Source organism: Apis laboriosa, unplaced genomic scaffold, assembly GCF_014066325.1.
Source record: "Apis laboriosa isolate Shangri-la unplaced genomic scaffold, ASM1406632v1 scaffold68_cov148, whole genome shotgun sequence".
NCBI classification, from domain to species: Eukaryota; Metazoa; Arthropoda; class Insecta; order Hymenoptera; family Apidae; genus Apis; species Apis laboriosa.
The window spans coordinates 3,507,955-3,523,115 of record NW_025224135.1 but is presented as its reverse complement, the minus strand read 5'-3'; the positions used below and the strand labels follow the sequence as shown (position 1 = coordinate 3,523,115).

The 15,161-nt window shown below is 31.6% G+C and overlaps 1 protein-coding gene across 7 annotated transcripts in view; it reads left to right on the top strand.

Moving 5' to 3' along the window:
* Positions 1-15,161, top strand: part of LOC122718717 — a 226,721-nt gene that overhangs the window by 65,277 nt on the left and 146,283 nt on the right. For all 7 annotated transcript variants that reach the window (XR_006347448.1, XR_006347449.1, XM_043944001.1 and 4 more), the window contains exon 2: positions 6,549-6,734. Coding sequence is in view for 4 of the 7 variants with exons in the window: in XM_043943998.1 (XP_043799933.1) it covers positions 6,549-6,734 (186 nt within the window). In the remaining 3 variants the exon portion in view is untranslated. The remainder of the gene's footprint in view (positions 1-6,548; positions 6,735-15,161) is intronic.

Genomic DNA, 15,161 nt, shown 5'->3' with positions numbered 1-15,161 from the left:
TACAGAGTAGGTTTTTGAACTTGTAAATCTTCAATGTTTTTATATTTTTTTAAGATACAATTATGAATATTTCTATTTTTTTTATTCTTGTAGAATTTAATTATTTTATTAATATAAATAATTTTATTTTTTTTAAATTATTTCATTTAAAAGTGCAATTTTTTGTCTCCATTGAAATTTTTTCTTCGAATTTTTTCCTTTCAACGGTACGTCTTTCGATGTAAAATGCAGTTTTAATGTTGCAGCAAATCCAAAATTCAATGCAAACGTAACTTTAAGTTTTGTATTCCTTTGTAGATGTGTTTTTGAAATCAATTTCCTAAAATACGTTTGATTTATTTGAATATATATTTATTGGATATATATATTTCTCGAGGAACTCATGGCTGGATATTGAATATGAATATATGTAACGAAAAAAGAGAAACGTTAAGACCACCGCGAAGTTTATGGCATTGGACTGACGCCATTAAGGTCAAGTATAGAACTTTCTTGACTAAACTTGGCCACGGCGTTTCGTTGAGTTTTTTAGCAGCTACTTTGAGTTCTTTTCATGGGGGACGCGACACCCCTTGAGATGCCGTGATTTTCTTGCGAATACTACAATCTTAAAATAATATTGCTAAAATTAAAGTAAAAGAGTATAGCGCGACATTGGAATTCGTGAAATATAAGACTACTGATATAGAAAAATTAGTTGGTAAATTTTTTTTAACTTTTTTTTAAAAGTTGCAATTTTTATATTTCCAATTTTGCAAATTTTTAAATTTCTTTTAACAACAAATAAAAATAACTGATTAATACCAGTAAATTTACAAAATGTAATTACATTTTTTCTAGTCATATTTATACTATATGCAACCAACTATTATAATGCAACCTAGTTAATAATGCAATTAGTTAAAATGAAACAATTCGAAGAAAAAGGAAAACATTCTCTTGTAAACAAAAACATAATCCAAGGAGATTAACAAGAAACTGAAGTTGCCACCCTATCATTTATTGTTTTTGCGTACATACATATTTTGCAACATACCTTAAATAAAAAAATGATGAATTGAGATCTGGCCGTGCAAAAATAACGCTTGTTAAATTTACAAAAGAAATATAACGTATGTTTGTCAATAAAGAGTTGCAACTTTTAATCTATCGAGTTGGCTTATTCGTTAAGCCCTCGATTTAATATTGCTTTATTCTTTATGCTCTATTTTATTTTTAGAATTTACTTTTTTTATACACAAACGAATATATTTAGAGATATATGTGTGTCTGTGTATATATATATATATTTTTATTCTAATAATAAATAATAAATATTCATTGTATATAAGATAAAATACAAATTAAAATTAATCATTTGTATTGTAAAATTACTTATGATATGACAATACTATTCTTTTTTAGAATTCTAAACTCTTTTCTAGAGTCAATTTTGATGTGATACTTGATAGTTAAAATAAATCAAAAAAAGAAAAAAATAAAATCAAAATTGATTTAGAATAAATTAAGAAAACAATTATAGTGCAAATTCATATATATATTTTAAAATTATGTAATTTGACAAATTATTCTCAAGTATTGTCATAGTCTAATAATGTTGGATAAATTCTTAAATAATGATAAAGAAATAAGTTGATAAAATAATGAAAAATAAAATTATTTCCTTTTAAATTACATGATTTCTGAAAAACTGAAATGTAAAACTTTATGGGAAAACTTATAGTAAAACGAACATACGTGCATACGTTTAAAAATTTCTGCTTTTATGAAAACATATGAATGTACAAGTTGGCTCGAAAGCATTCATCATAATAGAATGAATATTTTTTCATATGCGTTAATGAAATTTGTTCTTGAATGGTCGCTATTAAAATTGATTTATAAATTTCAAATTTATTACGGCTAGTGGTTAAAGTAACGCGTATGGAGATAATTAGCAATTCGATGTTATGTTAATAAAAAAATATTCATGTGAAAAATATTAATTCAAAGAATGGCTTATAAAATGTGTTATATTTACATTTGTAAGGAGAGGTGAAAGGTCTTTTAATTTTTTTCCGTGAGCGAAATTAGGTTAGGTTCGATGAAAAATGACGTCAATAAAAATACGCTTTATTGAAATATTTCGATGCAGTAGTTGCAACGAGTACTCTTCAAGAATAATTTTTTCTGTGTTATGATTTTTCTTTTAAAACTTTCGTTACTTATTAAATAAAAAATTCGTTATTGTTTGGACTACTTTAAAGAAATATCTTTAATGAAATTGTTCTCATTTTACAGTTTTGAGGTTATGTTCGCAATGATTACAAGAATTCTCTTATTAAACTTTTTAACTAAAATTTTAAAGTTTCTTATTTTCTATCTCGTGAAATATTTTTTTGTTTTCTATTTTTTCGTTTTCGTCAAAAATTTTCTTCAAATGAAGATTGTTTTTTCCCAAATTTTCTCTATTCTTTTATACAATGACATTTTTTATTACTCGCAAATTATGATTAATGTTTAGTTATAACGCTCCATAGTATTATTTTTTATTTCAGAAACATGCGATCTATAGGTGTTATATTCACTCTTTTGAATATAATTTCAAATACATTTTATTTAAAAAAATTGTTTAGTAAAAAAAAATCATAATCTCGTCAAGCTGATTTAATAATTTCGTTACGAGACATTACACACATTTTTTTTAAATATATTTTTTCCCGTGTTTACGTAATTGAAAATATTAAAGTTGTTTATTTATACAAAAATTTTCTTTACTTATTTACGCTTATGAAATAAAAATTGGTATAAAGTAAAATTAAAAAAAAAAATATTTAATTAAATGCCATGATTCATTAAGATATAAAATGTGATAATATTCAAAATATTATTGACCTTGAACAATATTTTGCATATCATTTTTACAAAAAACTCTCTCCTTTGTTAATTTCTTACATGCCTTGAGATTGATCATTGTTCGATCATTACCTTAAAATAATTAATCATTCAAAGTTAAACTCTTTGCGTGTGTCACGCTTTTTAAATATTCAGGACTAACATTTCTCGAAACCACTAGAAAATTTAATGGTTTCGATTTCTATCGAAAACGATAAACGAGAATCGAATTTATCTTTCCATCTGTTCTCTGGCGAATAACTATTTACGTTCTACTTTAACACTTTCATCGTGACACGATACCGTAATGATGACGTTTTCCAGGCGAAATAGGATTACAGTGTTTCATTTTTTTTTCGACGTCTTGGGTTCTCATTAAGCAGGATCGTGCGACCGGAAACTTGACTCGTGCAAGTTTACCTCCTCGTTTATATAATTAATATCGTTCTGCAGCAATATCGATAAAAAACCGTGGTAGTTAATTCGATCCATCACACGTGGAAAATGGCTTTCCTTAATAACTTGGTCAAGTATACATCTTGACTATATTTTTAATCTTCATTTTTCTTTTCTTTTTAAAAAGTCACGTTTAACACGAACCCTAGTTAGTTTTCAATATACAACATTTAATATTTGATTTTTTTATGGTTGAAAATATTCGTCGTCTTAATTTTTTTCTTTTCTTTTCTTTTCTTTTTTTTTTTTTTTTTTGATGAATTAAATAGAGAAACAAATGAAATTTTAAATAATAAGATAGTAATTGAAAGTTAATATTTAGTTAATTTTGTACGCCGTTGAAGTTATACGACACATAACCTTCGTTGATAGTACTCGAAACACAAATGTTCGGTAGCTTATGTAACGCTTGGAATGTTTGCTTATAGAGAATAATAACTTTCAGTTAACAGTTCAAATAAAATTTCGTTCAAATGATTGATATTATCAAAAGTATCACGTTAATATTATTCTAAAATTACAATTTTAAAAATTTAAAATTTAATTAAAAATTTAAAAACTTCTATATAGTTTAGCAATTTTTTATTTAATTTATAATATTTATAAATTTTATACATATATATCTTCTTTAATTGGGAATGAAAACTCTTTGAACTGTACTTCAAGGATCCGGAAGTTAAGCTCGAATAATTTATATTCCGGAAATTTAGTTTCTGATACATCGTAGCTAACCTCTAAGTATACACTATACATGCATTCCAAGTCGATTTAGTAACCACGCTATTTCAAATACTAGTTCGCCACTTTCCTTTTTATGGAAATTATTTCGCGTTAAAAAGCGGCTCGAATGAATTCGTAATTTATCGCGTTCTTCGTTTACTTTTTGAAAAGTACATACAATCAAAGATGCGATACTGCCACTTTGCGTCGAGCAGATGTAACTTCCAGTTTAACTGTCCCTCTGGCGGCTTTCTGTGTATACTTACTCTTTTTTATCTGCCGTCGACACGATATCGTGTCGGTTAAAGTGTTTGACGCCAGATAAGAGAGGGACTGTTCCCAAAGAGGTCTCGATGAGCCCTTTCGACATTTCCGGTTTCATGTTAATTTTTACAGAATAATGATAAATAAAATTGAAGTTAAATCGTTAGATTCCTTACAATCTAATATACATTTTTCATTATATTTATATATATTTATATGTATTCATACATATTTCATGCTTATTATTATTATTGTATAATATTAATGAAGATGTGAATAAAATGAATGAGCTCATAATGCAAGTTTTTGCTACAATACGATTATATTTGTTTTATCCTATACTTTTGCAATAGAAAGTTTTAATGACTGTTTTACACCGATATGTATAATGGCTATAATCATGAAATTGAGATAACGTGGATGTGTTTGAAATTTTTTTTATGTTCTGCTGGTGCGTGTAGAAATATGTAATTAAACGAAATGATAAAAAAAAAAAAAAAAAAAAAAAATAGAGAAAACTTAAGGAAAATTATTTCATGTTATTTGTTGAGTTGATCTCTGACTCTAATTGAAATTGATATTTCACAACGAACATACATTCTATTTTTCCAACATAGTTAAATATAGAATAGAAAAAAAATAATGTAGTTTCGTTATTTTTGGATCACACTGGAAGTGGTTATCATTGAATCGACAAGACAAGACACACTACATATGTATTTTTTTGTCCTGGCTTGGCACGTTATCTGTAACGTTGTTTCGTGGGAATTAACATGTCGAGGGGATTTCAGGTGGGTTACTGTGCCGTAACCGGATGTAACAAGAGTTCCTTTGTCCATATTATTATTTAGCAGGTGTGAATAGATTTACTTGAAATTGAAAAGCAAAAAAATATTTTAATTTATTCAAAATTATTTTTTCAAGATATATGCAACACAAAAATGAAACATTTTATTTTAAAGAAATTTTGAAGTAATTACTTTTATTTAAAATAATTAATATCGAATATTTATGTTCGATATTTCGAAATTAATTTTTAAAAACTCGATTAATTATTATTTAAAGATAATTAATTATTAATAATGGTTTTTCGAATTGGAAAATCGTGATAAATGATAAAAATGATAAATATATAATTATATAAAAATAATTATATAAATAAATAATATTTTAAATTTATTTACATTTAAGTAAAGCACTTCACATACAACTTCGGATATCGTAATCGGAGTACGATAGTATCTATAATCTATGATAAGATTTATAAACGAAATTTCTTGGGAACTTTTAGGATTTATCATTGATTTTATCATGTTTCATATACTTGGAATTTAATTTTTTTAGATTTAAAAATAATGCTCACAAAGATTTTACTGCAGAAAATAGAATAGAATAGAATAATAATAAAGTAATAAAATAATAAAATAATATCTATATGTGCAATACAAATAATAAAGTATTGATGATTTCATGAAAATTTAAATAAAACGTAAAAGAATGAATAATTAAATTCATATAAAAGTCGCAAATGTTATTTATTTTTTTTTAATTTTTAATCAAATATCGCATCGGAGTATTTATAGATCAAGATAAGGTGAGAAAGATAGAAATAAGATAAAATATTAGGGAATTGGCGCCATCTCTAGGTGCCGTAAATGAAACACGTAAATAATAGAACAGAGATAAAATAGGAATGGAGCGCCATCTCTTGACTATCAAAAACATCTTTTGAAAGGCAGGATAAAGTAGAACAAGAATTGAAGATTAGCGCCATCTGTCGATTGTTAAAAAAAACACAATTTGTTCGAAAGATCTTTTAATACTCGAGAGATGGCGGTAATAGTCAATTCTTATTCTATCTCTATCTTTCTTTCTCTATTTTCTGTTCTTTATTTACGTGTTTCATTTGCGGCACACTGAAGATGGCGTTGATTTCAATATTTTTATCATATCTCTGTCCTTCTTCTACTATTTACTCTCTTTGTTCTACATTTGCTCTTGGCGCGTGTTCAAACGAGATACGAAATATCAATTTCGAACACATCGTTTTTCTTTCAAAATTACGATATATCTTAATTTTCAATTTAAAAAAATATAGACGTTATAGACAATGATCTTATAAAACATAATATATCCTGACATATGAAGCTAATGTTTTGACATTGTTTTGCTAAAATTTAAACCAAAGAAAGTAAAAAAGAGTTTTAAAACATTTTATTTCGTTGTGTTTTCAGTGATCAATCAACGCCGCATCGCCATCTGCCCGGCAGTCTGAGAGGTTCTCTGAGTTACTCTCACAGTCACCGGCATAACCATCTTCACAGACATGATCCACCATTACCACCGGCATATTGCACTCCACCTCCGCCTCCCACCTCGAGTTTCCCCACAGTACAGCGTAGCTGTGCCCTGCATTCGAGGTAAGTCACCGCAGCTGGCCCCTTGTGTGTACGTCGGTTTTAATTGACGTACATATGTACTCGTTACCCTCGTACCTTGTACGACTATTATGGACCGTTGAATTGAAACGGTCCTTCTGGCTGGCTCTCTCTTTTAAAATATCATAATTAAATCACGCTCGTCGATTACGATATTTATCAGTTGTAACTTTGCAATCAGCCATAAGTATTTGATGCAAATTTTAATTTTATTTCATTTTTTATAATAATCATAAAAAATGACAGATAGTGAAAGAAGAAGAGGAATTGAGAATCCAAGTTCAGGATATTGTTTTGATATTATATTCTATAAATTTAAAAAAGATATAACAAATAAATATTGTAATTCGACTTACATTTTATTTCCTGTACTATACTACGCGTGTCTACGTATATCAAAGGACGCCAAAGAACGAGGATTGAATTTCAGAGCGAAAACTGTTTCCGACACTTGATATTTTGAAGTGTACCTTTGGGTTGGGCAATTGATAGCTCGAAGGGAGATTAATAGGTGCGATCTACGGTGAATTGCGACCGATAAAGACTTCGTGTGAAATAAGGAAAAATACGGAACTAGGTATACACGCGTGACAAGGCATTGATTTAATACGATATAGGAATTCGTGTTTTGAAAGTGGGAGAAATAAATATGAGTATTTAAAATAGAAATAAAGAATAATTTCCAGGAAAACGAATTTCCAAATAGAATTAAAATTAAAAGTTAGATACACTGATATATGAAAATTTAAAACACGAAAAAGAGAATCTATGTTACTTTTTTGATCTTTTCATCTCTCGCGTCTATAATCAAAGTTTTTAACGATATTCAATTTTTGATTTTAATAATTTTTCTAGTAATTCTAAACTTGAAATATATATCGAAACTTATATTACAGATTAAATCCAATACAATGTTGAAATCGGAGAAAATAAAAATACAGTGGAGAGAGAATTATATTCCTTTTTACATTAATTAAATTTTTCCATATGATTTACACCGCTTATACATCCCTTCCTAATTTTCAAATGTATCAAGGGACAATTTACTTACCTCGTCCACGTTATTGCAATTTTGATTTTGATTTTTACATCGCTCTTCGAATACCAAAATTTAAATTTACGACAGTTTCTAAACAAAACGAAAAAATTTCAAAATCCAACCCAGCCATTCCACCATGTTTTCCACCAGGAAACATTTTAATTTGCATGAATGGTCCCGATCTTGATCGCGCACGGTTAACCTCGATTCGTCGATTCGTATCGACATAGGGGGAGGGGGTGACGCGTTTTGCATTCCGCCCTCGAACCAACGAGCAAAAATCGGACCCAGGGGTCGCGTTTCACCAGCTTCACAGGGATTACGGAAACGGTCTCCCCGATGCCGCGTACGAATTACAGGTCGCCAACCTGCGTGCACGAATCATCCTCTCTTCGATCCTACGAGATAAAAGTTTTCGCTTCCATCATTTTTCACCCGTCTCTTTCCACCCCTCTCCTTCCTCGTTTCTTTTTTTCTCGCGTCGTTCGAAGCCATTTAAATCATCGTAACTTATTCGTTTTTTTTCTTCTCTTTACTTTTTTTTTGTATTTAATCGTTTTTTAATTGTTTTTAATTTTATTATCTCTCGATAGAAATTTACGATGGTTGTTTAATTTTTATCTGGCCGGATTTGTTAATGATTTTAGGTTAGGTTAGGGAGATTATGGAAATAGGTTATGAAATAATGTTGCTTTGACTTATTTTTGTGAAAGGTTAGTAGTTGTTTGAATCGATGAGTATTTAAGAGTTTTTTTAAGTTTCTCTTCGAAGCAAAAATGATTCTGAGATTTTATTTTCGTTGTAATTATTTATGTATATTATTCTTTGACGAGGAATGAAGTTGTTTGAGCCGAATGACCGATTTTTTCTCACAGGATTAATACGTCCAATGTAGTATAACTTTGTTGAAATAAATTGTTGTTGAATTTATTTTTATTATTATTACGTTTATATTTTACATTGAATATTCCAACAGTGATATCTAGCCGCCATTCTTATGAAAAGTGTTGATCAAAAAAGTTGAAATTTATTTTTTGATTAAACATGTTCCTGTATTTTCGTCGACTAATTTCATAATCGTGGTATACATATTTTTTTCGTTGATTATACACAGGTGTGCAGGTAATAGATACGAGTCATGCAATACGTACAATAACAATTTTCTTCATCTAACGATCACAAGATAATACTGTGCACTTTTTCTTCGTCTTTATATATATTAATCTCGTTATTACACGTATAATTATTCCAAAATTTATATCTTTCATCGTTATATATATCGCCTATTGCGTTACAACAACGTAGCACACGCGATTAAAATTTACATTATTTTTAGAAAATTAAATTATTGGAAATAACATTACGGTATCACGTTTTCGAAATAAAAAATTCGATTTCGAATTGTCGCCCACAATTCGAATGATCGAAGCGAGAGTCGTCGATTCGTGAATCGCACTGGTAATCGAATACCAATTACGCGAGTAGTCGTTAGAAATGGCCGTATAACGGTCCGGCAGAATTCCCTATTAACTGACTTTGAATCACCACCGCTCCATCTATCCAACTGCTGGGATACTATCATGCCAAATAATCGTGCGCAACGATGTACCTCGATTCGAAGTTATTAGAAATTATAGGTTAGGTATTTAACGATAGATTAAACCGGACAATGCGAGAATTGTGAACAGAGTTCGTTTTGCGAAAATGAACGAACAGAGGAGAGGATACGAATGTCGGAATGATTCTATTTTGTTTTTTCTCGGTAAATTCTTTCTTTCGTTACACGAACACGATTGGCACGATGGACATTGCGCGTTCACTGGTTCGAAAGAAGACTCGCGGGACGGCACAGGGGCAAGAGGGGTCCTTCGCTAGGACCGTCTATCCCCACTTCACACTTCTCTTTGTTGACGATCCTGACACCATGTAATGGTGGAAGAACTATAATTTGTTGAATATTTAAAATTATTTTCATTTTATGAAAGGAAATATTTTCGAAATTATTAATTATTTTGATGTAATATTAACATAAAAAATTATAAATTATTAATTTATAAATTAAACTAATGTTAAAAATCATGATTAGTCTATATTACGAGAAATAAAAAAATGTTTATATCATATCGATACGTTAGAATTTTCTGGATTTTATGGCTACGCTGGTATATCGAGATTTAGATGCAGATCGTCGTTTTGGATAGTACACGTGAGAAATATCGTGGTAGAAAGAAAAATGCGTGTGAAAAATAGACGTTTCCTTCTACCAATGAAATTCCATTACAATTCTCCATTAATATACTACAAAAACACGTTTATTATACTTATCTTCCTTTAAAAATCACAGAATAGATTAAACTTCACTTTAATAAGCACACAAGTAGAAAAATAACTCTAAACAATTGCTTGTATTTCGATCCTCGTAATATTATATTTGATTTTACGAATAATAAATCGTCAAAATTTTATTATTATATTTATTGTACAGAAACTTTTGCGCCTCATATCTTTCTCTATATATAGATCCGTATACGGATACACGAAATTGCTCTTCTTTTCGTTCTTCCCATTGTACAAGGTTCGTTAAAAGCGGAAGTAATATAACCGATACCATCACGTTCGACTCTATCCCAAGATTCTTCTTTGCCACAAGGAAGTCAATCCTTTCCCTTCTTCCCCCCTCCTCTTCTCGTCGCGTTTCTCTGAAAAAAACATCGGTCGGATGCGCGCCGCTTGCATTTTATTCCATCGTAAAAAAAAAGAAAAAAGCCGCGCTTATCCCAGGAAGTGCGGCGATACGCGATGCGCGCCATTCAACCGCACTTCTCGTTGTCTTCTCTTCGTTCATGCTACTTTTCTGCATACGCCACCAGTAATGCTTGGCTGGCTGCGGGTATTGTAACAGGGACTCGCCGCGGAAAATTTGAAAAACCTCTTCCCCCTCCCTTTTACGACTCTTGTAATCGCCCGATAATTGCGCGCGCGTTTGCAGAAAGATGGAGGATGTTACGCGGTTTTACGAGCAAACTCGCGTTTATTTAACGGTTGTTTTTTTTTTTTTTTCGGATCCGGGTTTACGACCGATCCTTTCCACCTTTCTTCTCTTTCCTTCACCTTCCCCTCCCCCCTCTACCATTTTTTTTTATCATTCTTCCGCTGAAATTTCGCGAGGGAAATTTCGAAATTTTCGATACGCTTTAATTATTGAAGCAATATATTTGATTCAAGATCAACTATTATTATTATTATTATTAATTTTATTATTATTATTGTTGTTGTTATTATTATTATTATTATTATTGTTGTTGTTGTTGTTGTTGTTGTTCTTGTTGTTGTTATTATTATTATTAATATTATTATTATTAATATTATTATTATATGCGGAGTCATTGCATTACAATAGACACACGTGGGTCGATTTAATTTTTTTTTTTTCTCTAGTAATGTCATTGATTTGAATTTAATTTTTTTCAACTATCAACGTTTCTATCTACATTTCTAATCTACGAATTATTAATAGCAAACAAAACATATTGATGCGTTGTTGGTAGAGAAAGAAGCTATACAAAAATTTCCGTCTCTTATTTTCTCTACCTTTCAATTCGTCTATATACGTTATATCCCATCACCTTCACAGAGAAATTGTTCTCTATCCGTTAGACCCGTGCCTGTTATCATTATTTCCTCCATTTACCCCGCACAAACGAGGGGAGAGAAAAGAAAAAAAAAAAAGGGAAGAGACACCCTACGAAAACCGTCAATTTCCGCCCCGATGGAGCTCGATTCCTCAAACATCCTCGACGGCAAAGCTGCAAACGCCCCAAGAACTCACCTCCTCTCCCCCTCCCCTCCTTCCACGCGCGATTAACGCCCTCGTTATCCGTTCCACCACTCGTCCACCCTTCTTCTTCTTCCTTCCAGCCATCCGCGCCTATGGAATAATATTCCATGGAATAATATTCGTCTATGGAAATTCCGTTCTCCATCCCTCCCTCCCTCCCTCCCCCCTTCTCCCCTCCTCTTTTCTTTCCTCCTTTGCTTAAACGAGGCGCGTTGCTGATACACAGAGGGTGGTGGTGGGTCGATCCTTCGATAGAGGAAGAAGAAGAAGAAAAAAAAGAAAAATATAGACGAAATTATCATCCGGATTAAAGGATGCCGCGCCCCCTCACCCTCCCTCTTACCTCCACCTTACCCCGCTCTTTGTAAATGCAAAGCGGACCCTCTCCCCCTCCTTTTCTCTCCCTCCCCCCGTGTCTTCGTGCTCGATCTTTGTAAACCTTTCGCGTTTTAATGGAAGGGGGTGGGAAGAGAGGAAAGGGGGGGAGGGTTGGAAGAGGAAAAAAAATTTGGCGGGTTTATAAATTATAGGAGGGGGGAGGGGATCGATCGATCGATCGCATTTGATCTCTCTTTCGAAGAAAAGAAGGGTAAGGATGTTTGAATTATTGAATTTGAAATTGAAGAAGTTGAATGACTATTATCGATGGATTTTTTTTTTTTTGAAATAATAATTTTTCGTTTGATCGATATCGAGATTCGCGTATTTTATGTTCTTGAGCAAATTTCAATTTGGATTGGATTTTATTTATTTGATATTAATGTTTTTTTTTAATTGATAATGTTTGCTTTCGGCAAAACTTTCTCCTATTTCGGTTTTCGGAAAATTTAGAAGTTTCGTTCGTTAAATTTAGCATGCCACGTCTGTATATATATTTACGAGACCCTTTCCTCGTGTTCATCCATCTGTAACTTATGTTTTCATTCGAAACTTTGTCCACGCAAAGTTTTTCAAATATTTTCAATTAAACGATTAAATTAATTTTATATGTATATGAAATTGAAAAAATAATTTTTCATTAATTCATTTATTTATTTCTAATTGTATTTCAACTCAAATTCAAATTCTATTCATGTCTTTTATTCATATCCCTTCAAAATTAGATTTTTCTTCAGTCGAAATATGTATTGAACATCCTCAATATCGATTAATTTTAATATTAATCTTTAAGTACTCGATATCAAGTAATTATATTCGATAGTTGAAAATATTTTTCGATAATAAAATTTTAAATTTAATCCCAAGTAGAAAGATACCTATCCGAGGTTTTGCCTATATGAATGTAATAATTTTATCATGTGATCCAATAAGGTAGAATTGCTTGTCAGTTTCGTTGGAGTGACGGCACACGATTCAGAGGAATAACGCGAGCTTCTTCGCTCGCGTCTTCCTGTCAATTCTTAAGCTGGCCTGCAATTTACTAGAACAATAAATAGTTGGGGAAATCGTAGCTTAGATTTCACATTTTCTTTCTTTTTTTTTTTTTTTTTAAAGGATAAATCGACGAAGATGAAGGATAAACAAAAAAAAAAAAAGAAAATAAAAATCGTATCAAAAATATTTCTTCGTCCGATTTAACGACGCGTAATACGACGTCGACCCAGATTCCCTATTTTCTTCGCTAAAAACTCGTGGATGACTCGAGAAAAAATTCGCGATAATAAATTCGATTTGAAAATATGAAACAAATAATTGACTTTTTGAAATTTCCGTGTTAAATAATATCACTTGAGATCGAATCATATTGATTCATTTGAAATAATATGTACCGATAATTGTAAGTTTAAATTATTAAAAAAAAAAAAAAAAAAAAATTAAATAATCGCCAAAGCAGAAATAAAAGCGTAAAGAAATCGATAACATTATTTTTATCAGACTTCGTCGCCAAAAGTTTCTTTTTTTACCTTTCATATCTAATAAAAAAGTTAAAACCGAGAACCAATTGTTTCCTTTTTCTTATTATAAAAAAAAAAAATCGATTCTGTATCCGTCCAATTTCTAAAATTATTTTCAATCAACAACAAAAGTATTCAAGAGGTTGGAACGATATTTCTATTTGGAACATAGCTGCTTATGACACCTGCTGAAATTCGACGCTCTAAGAAAAGACTGGGCGAAATTACGACGCGCAGTCGACTACAAAGCACACTCTCATAAACTCTCGAGGCCAAAGGAATGGCGGAAAGCAGACGAGTGCCGACGATGTTCGAGGAAAGGGATCGGATGACATCGACGACGACGAAACGATGAACGATAAACTTGGGATCATATCGTGCTCGCGAGTGTAATACGATCGATTTTCAGGAAATTGAAGGAGTGTATTAGGTGCAACTGGATTAAGGCTTTCACAATCTTTCCCTCTTTTTCTCTCTCTTTCTCTCTTCCTTTCATCGCAGTTCGGTCGAGCGTTATTTTGTTATTGGTGGATTTTGAAATCCGTTATTACTCTTTGAAAGATTGTCATCGTCCTTGTCGGTGATCGATCCGGTTCGCCTATTCACCCGTCCGTTCTGCGATTCGCTTTTTTCGACGGATATCTTGCGAGCAGCGAGGGCAGCGCCGCCCGTGGCAGTGGATGGAACCCACTGCTCGACGAGTCGAATGCGATTTTGATTGCGACTCTTTTCCTATGCACGCTCGCTCGAGAGAGATCGAGAACGAGGAAATCTCGAATCTCGTATCGATTGTTATTTCGAAGAATTTTGTGTGAAGGACGAGAAGTGTGTAGCTCGGAACGAATAATTGAATAAGGAAATTCGGAATATTTCGATTCGATTATTATTATTTTATGCGAATTATTTATTTTACGAATTTAATTCGATTAACTCGTTTTTTTACGTGTCAATTTTAAATTTTTCTTCTTTTTCAAATTCAATCCGATAATAATATGATATTTCACCATGAATAGTGGGATTTTGTGATTGTGAATAATAGGTTACGATACGACGGCGTCTCAGAAAGGATGGATATTAAAATTAGACGCGGCAGCAGCCATCGTGTAGCCATTGTAGCCCAAATCCTTTCGATTTATTTCGAAACTACAAGATTTCCCCGCGTGATTCTCGCTTCTTTCTCTATATAGATTTTTATCTCGTTCGACATTTTTCGAATCAAAACCAAAAAAAAAAAAAAAAAGAAAAGAAATGATTTTTCGCGAAGATATCTCGATACTTTTTATTCGATTATCGATTGAATGGACGAGACGTCGATTCTCAACCTTTCCAACGCACAAAGAATATCGTTCCATCGATTATTCTTTCGAGGATGATCGGTCAACGAACGATTTCGTTCGTGCGCGCGATGCGTTGCAAAAGGAGAGAGAGAGAGAGAGAGAAAAGGTAAAAAAGGACATCAGAGGCGCACAGTCGACGAGCAAACGTTGAAAACATCCGGGAAGTTTTCAATCGGCCGCCATATTACGCCGGAATCTCTGCCCGCTTTGTCTCTCCGTTTTCCAATTTTCACAAAAGCGACTCGAAACGAGAGCTCAGCTGATCATAATTACCATTTTTTTTTTTTTTTTTTTTTTTTT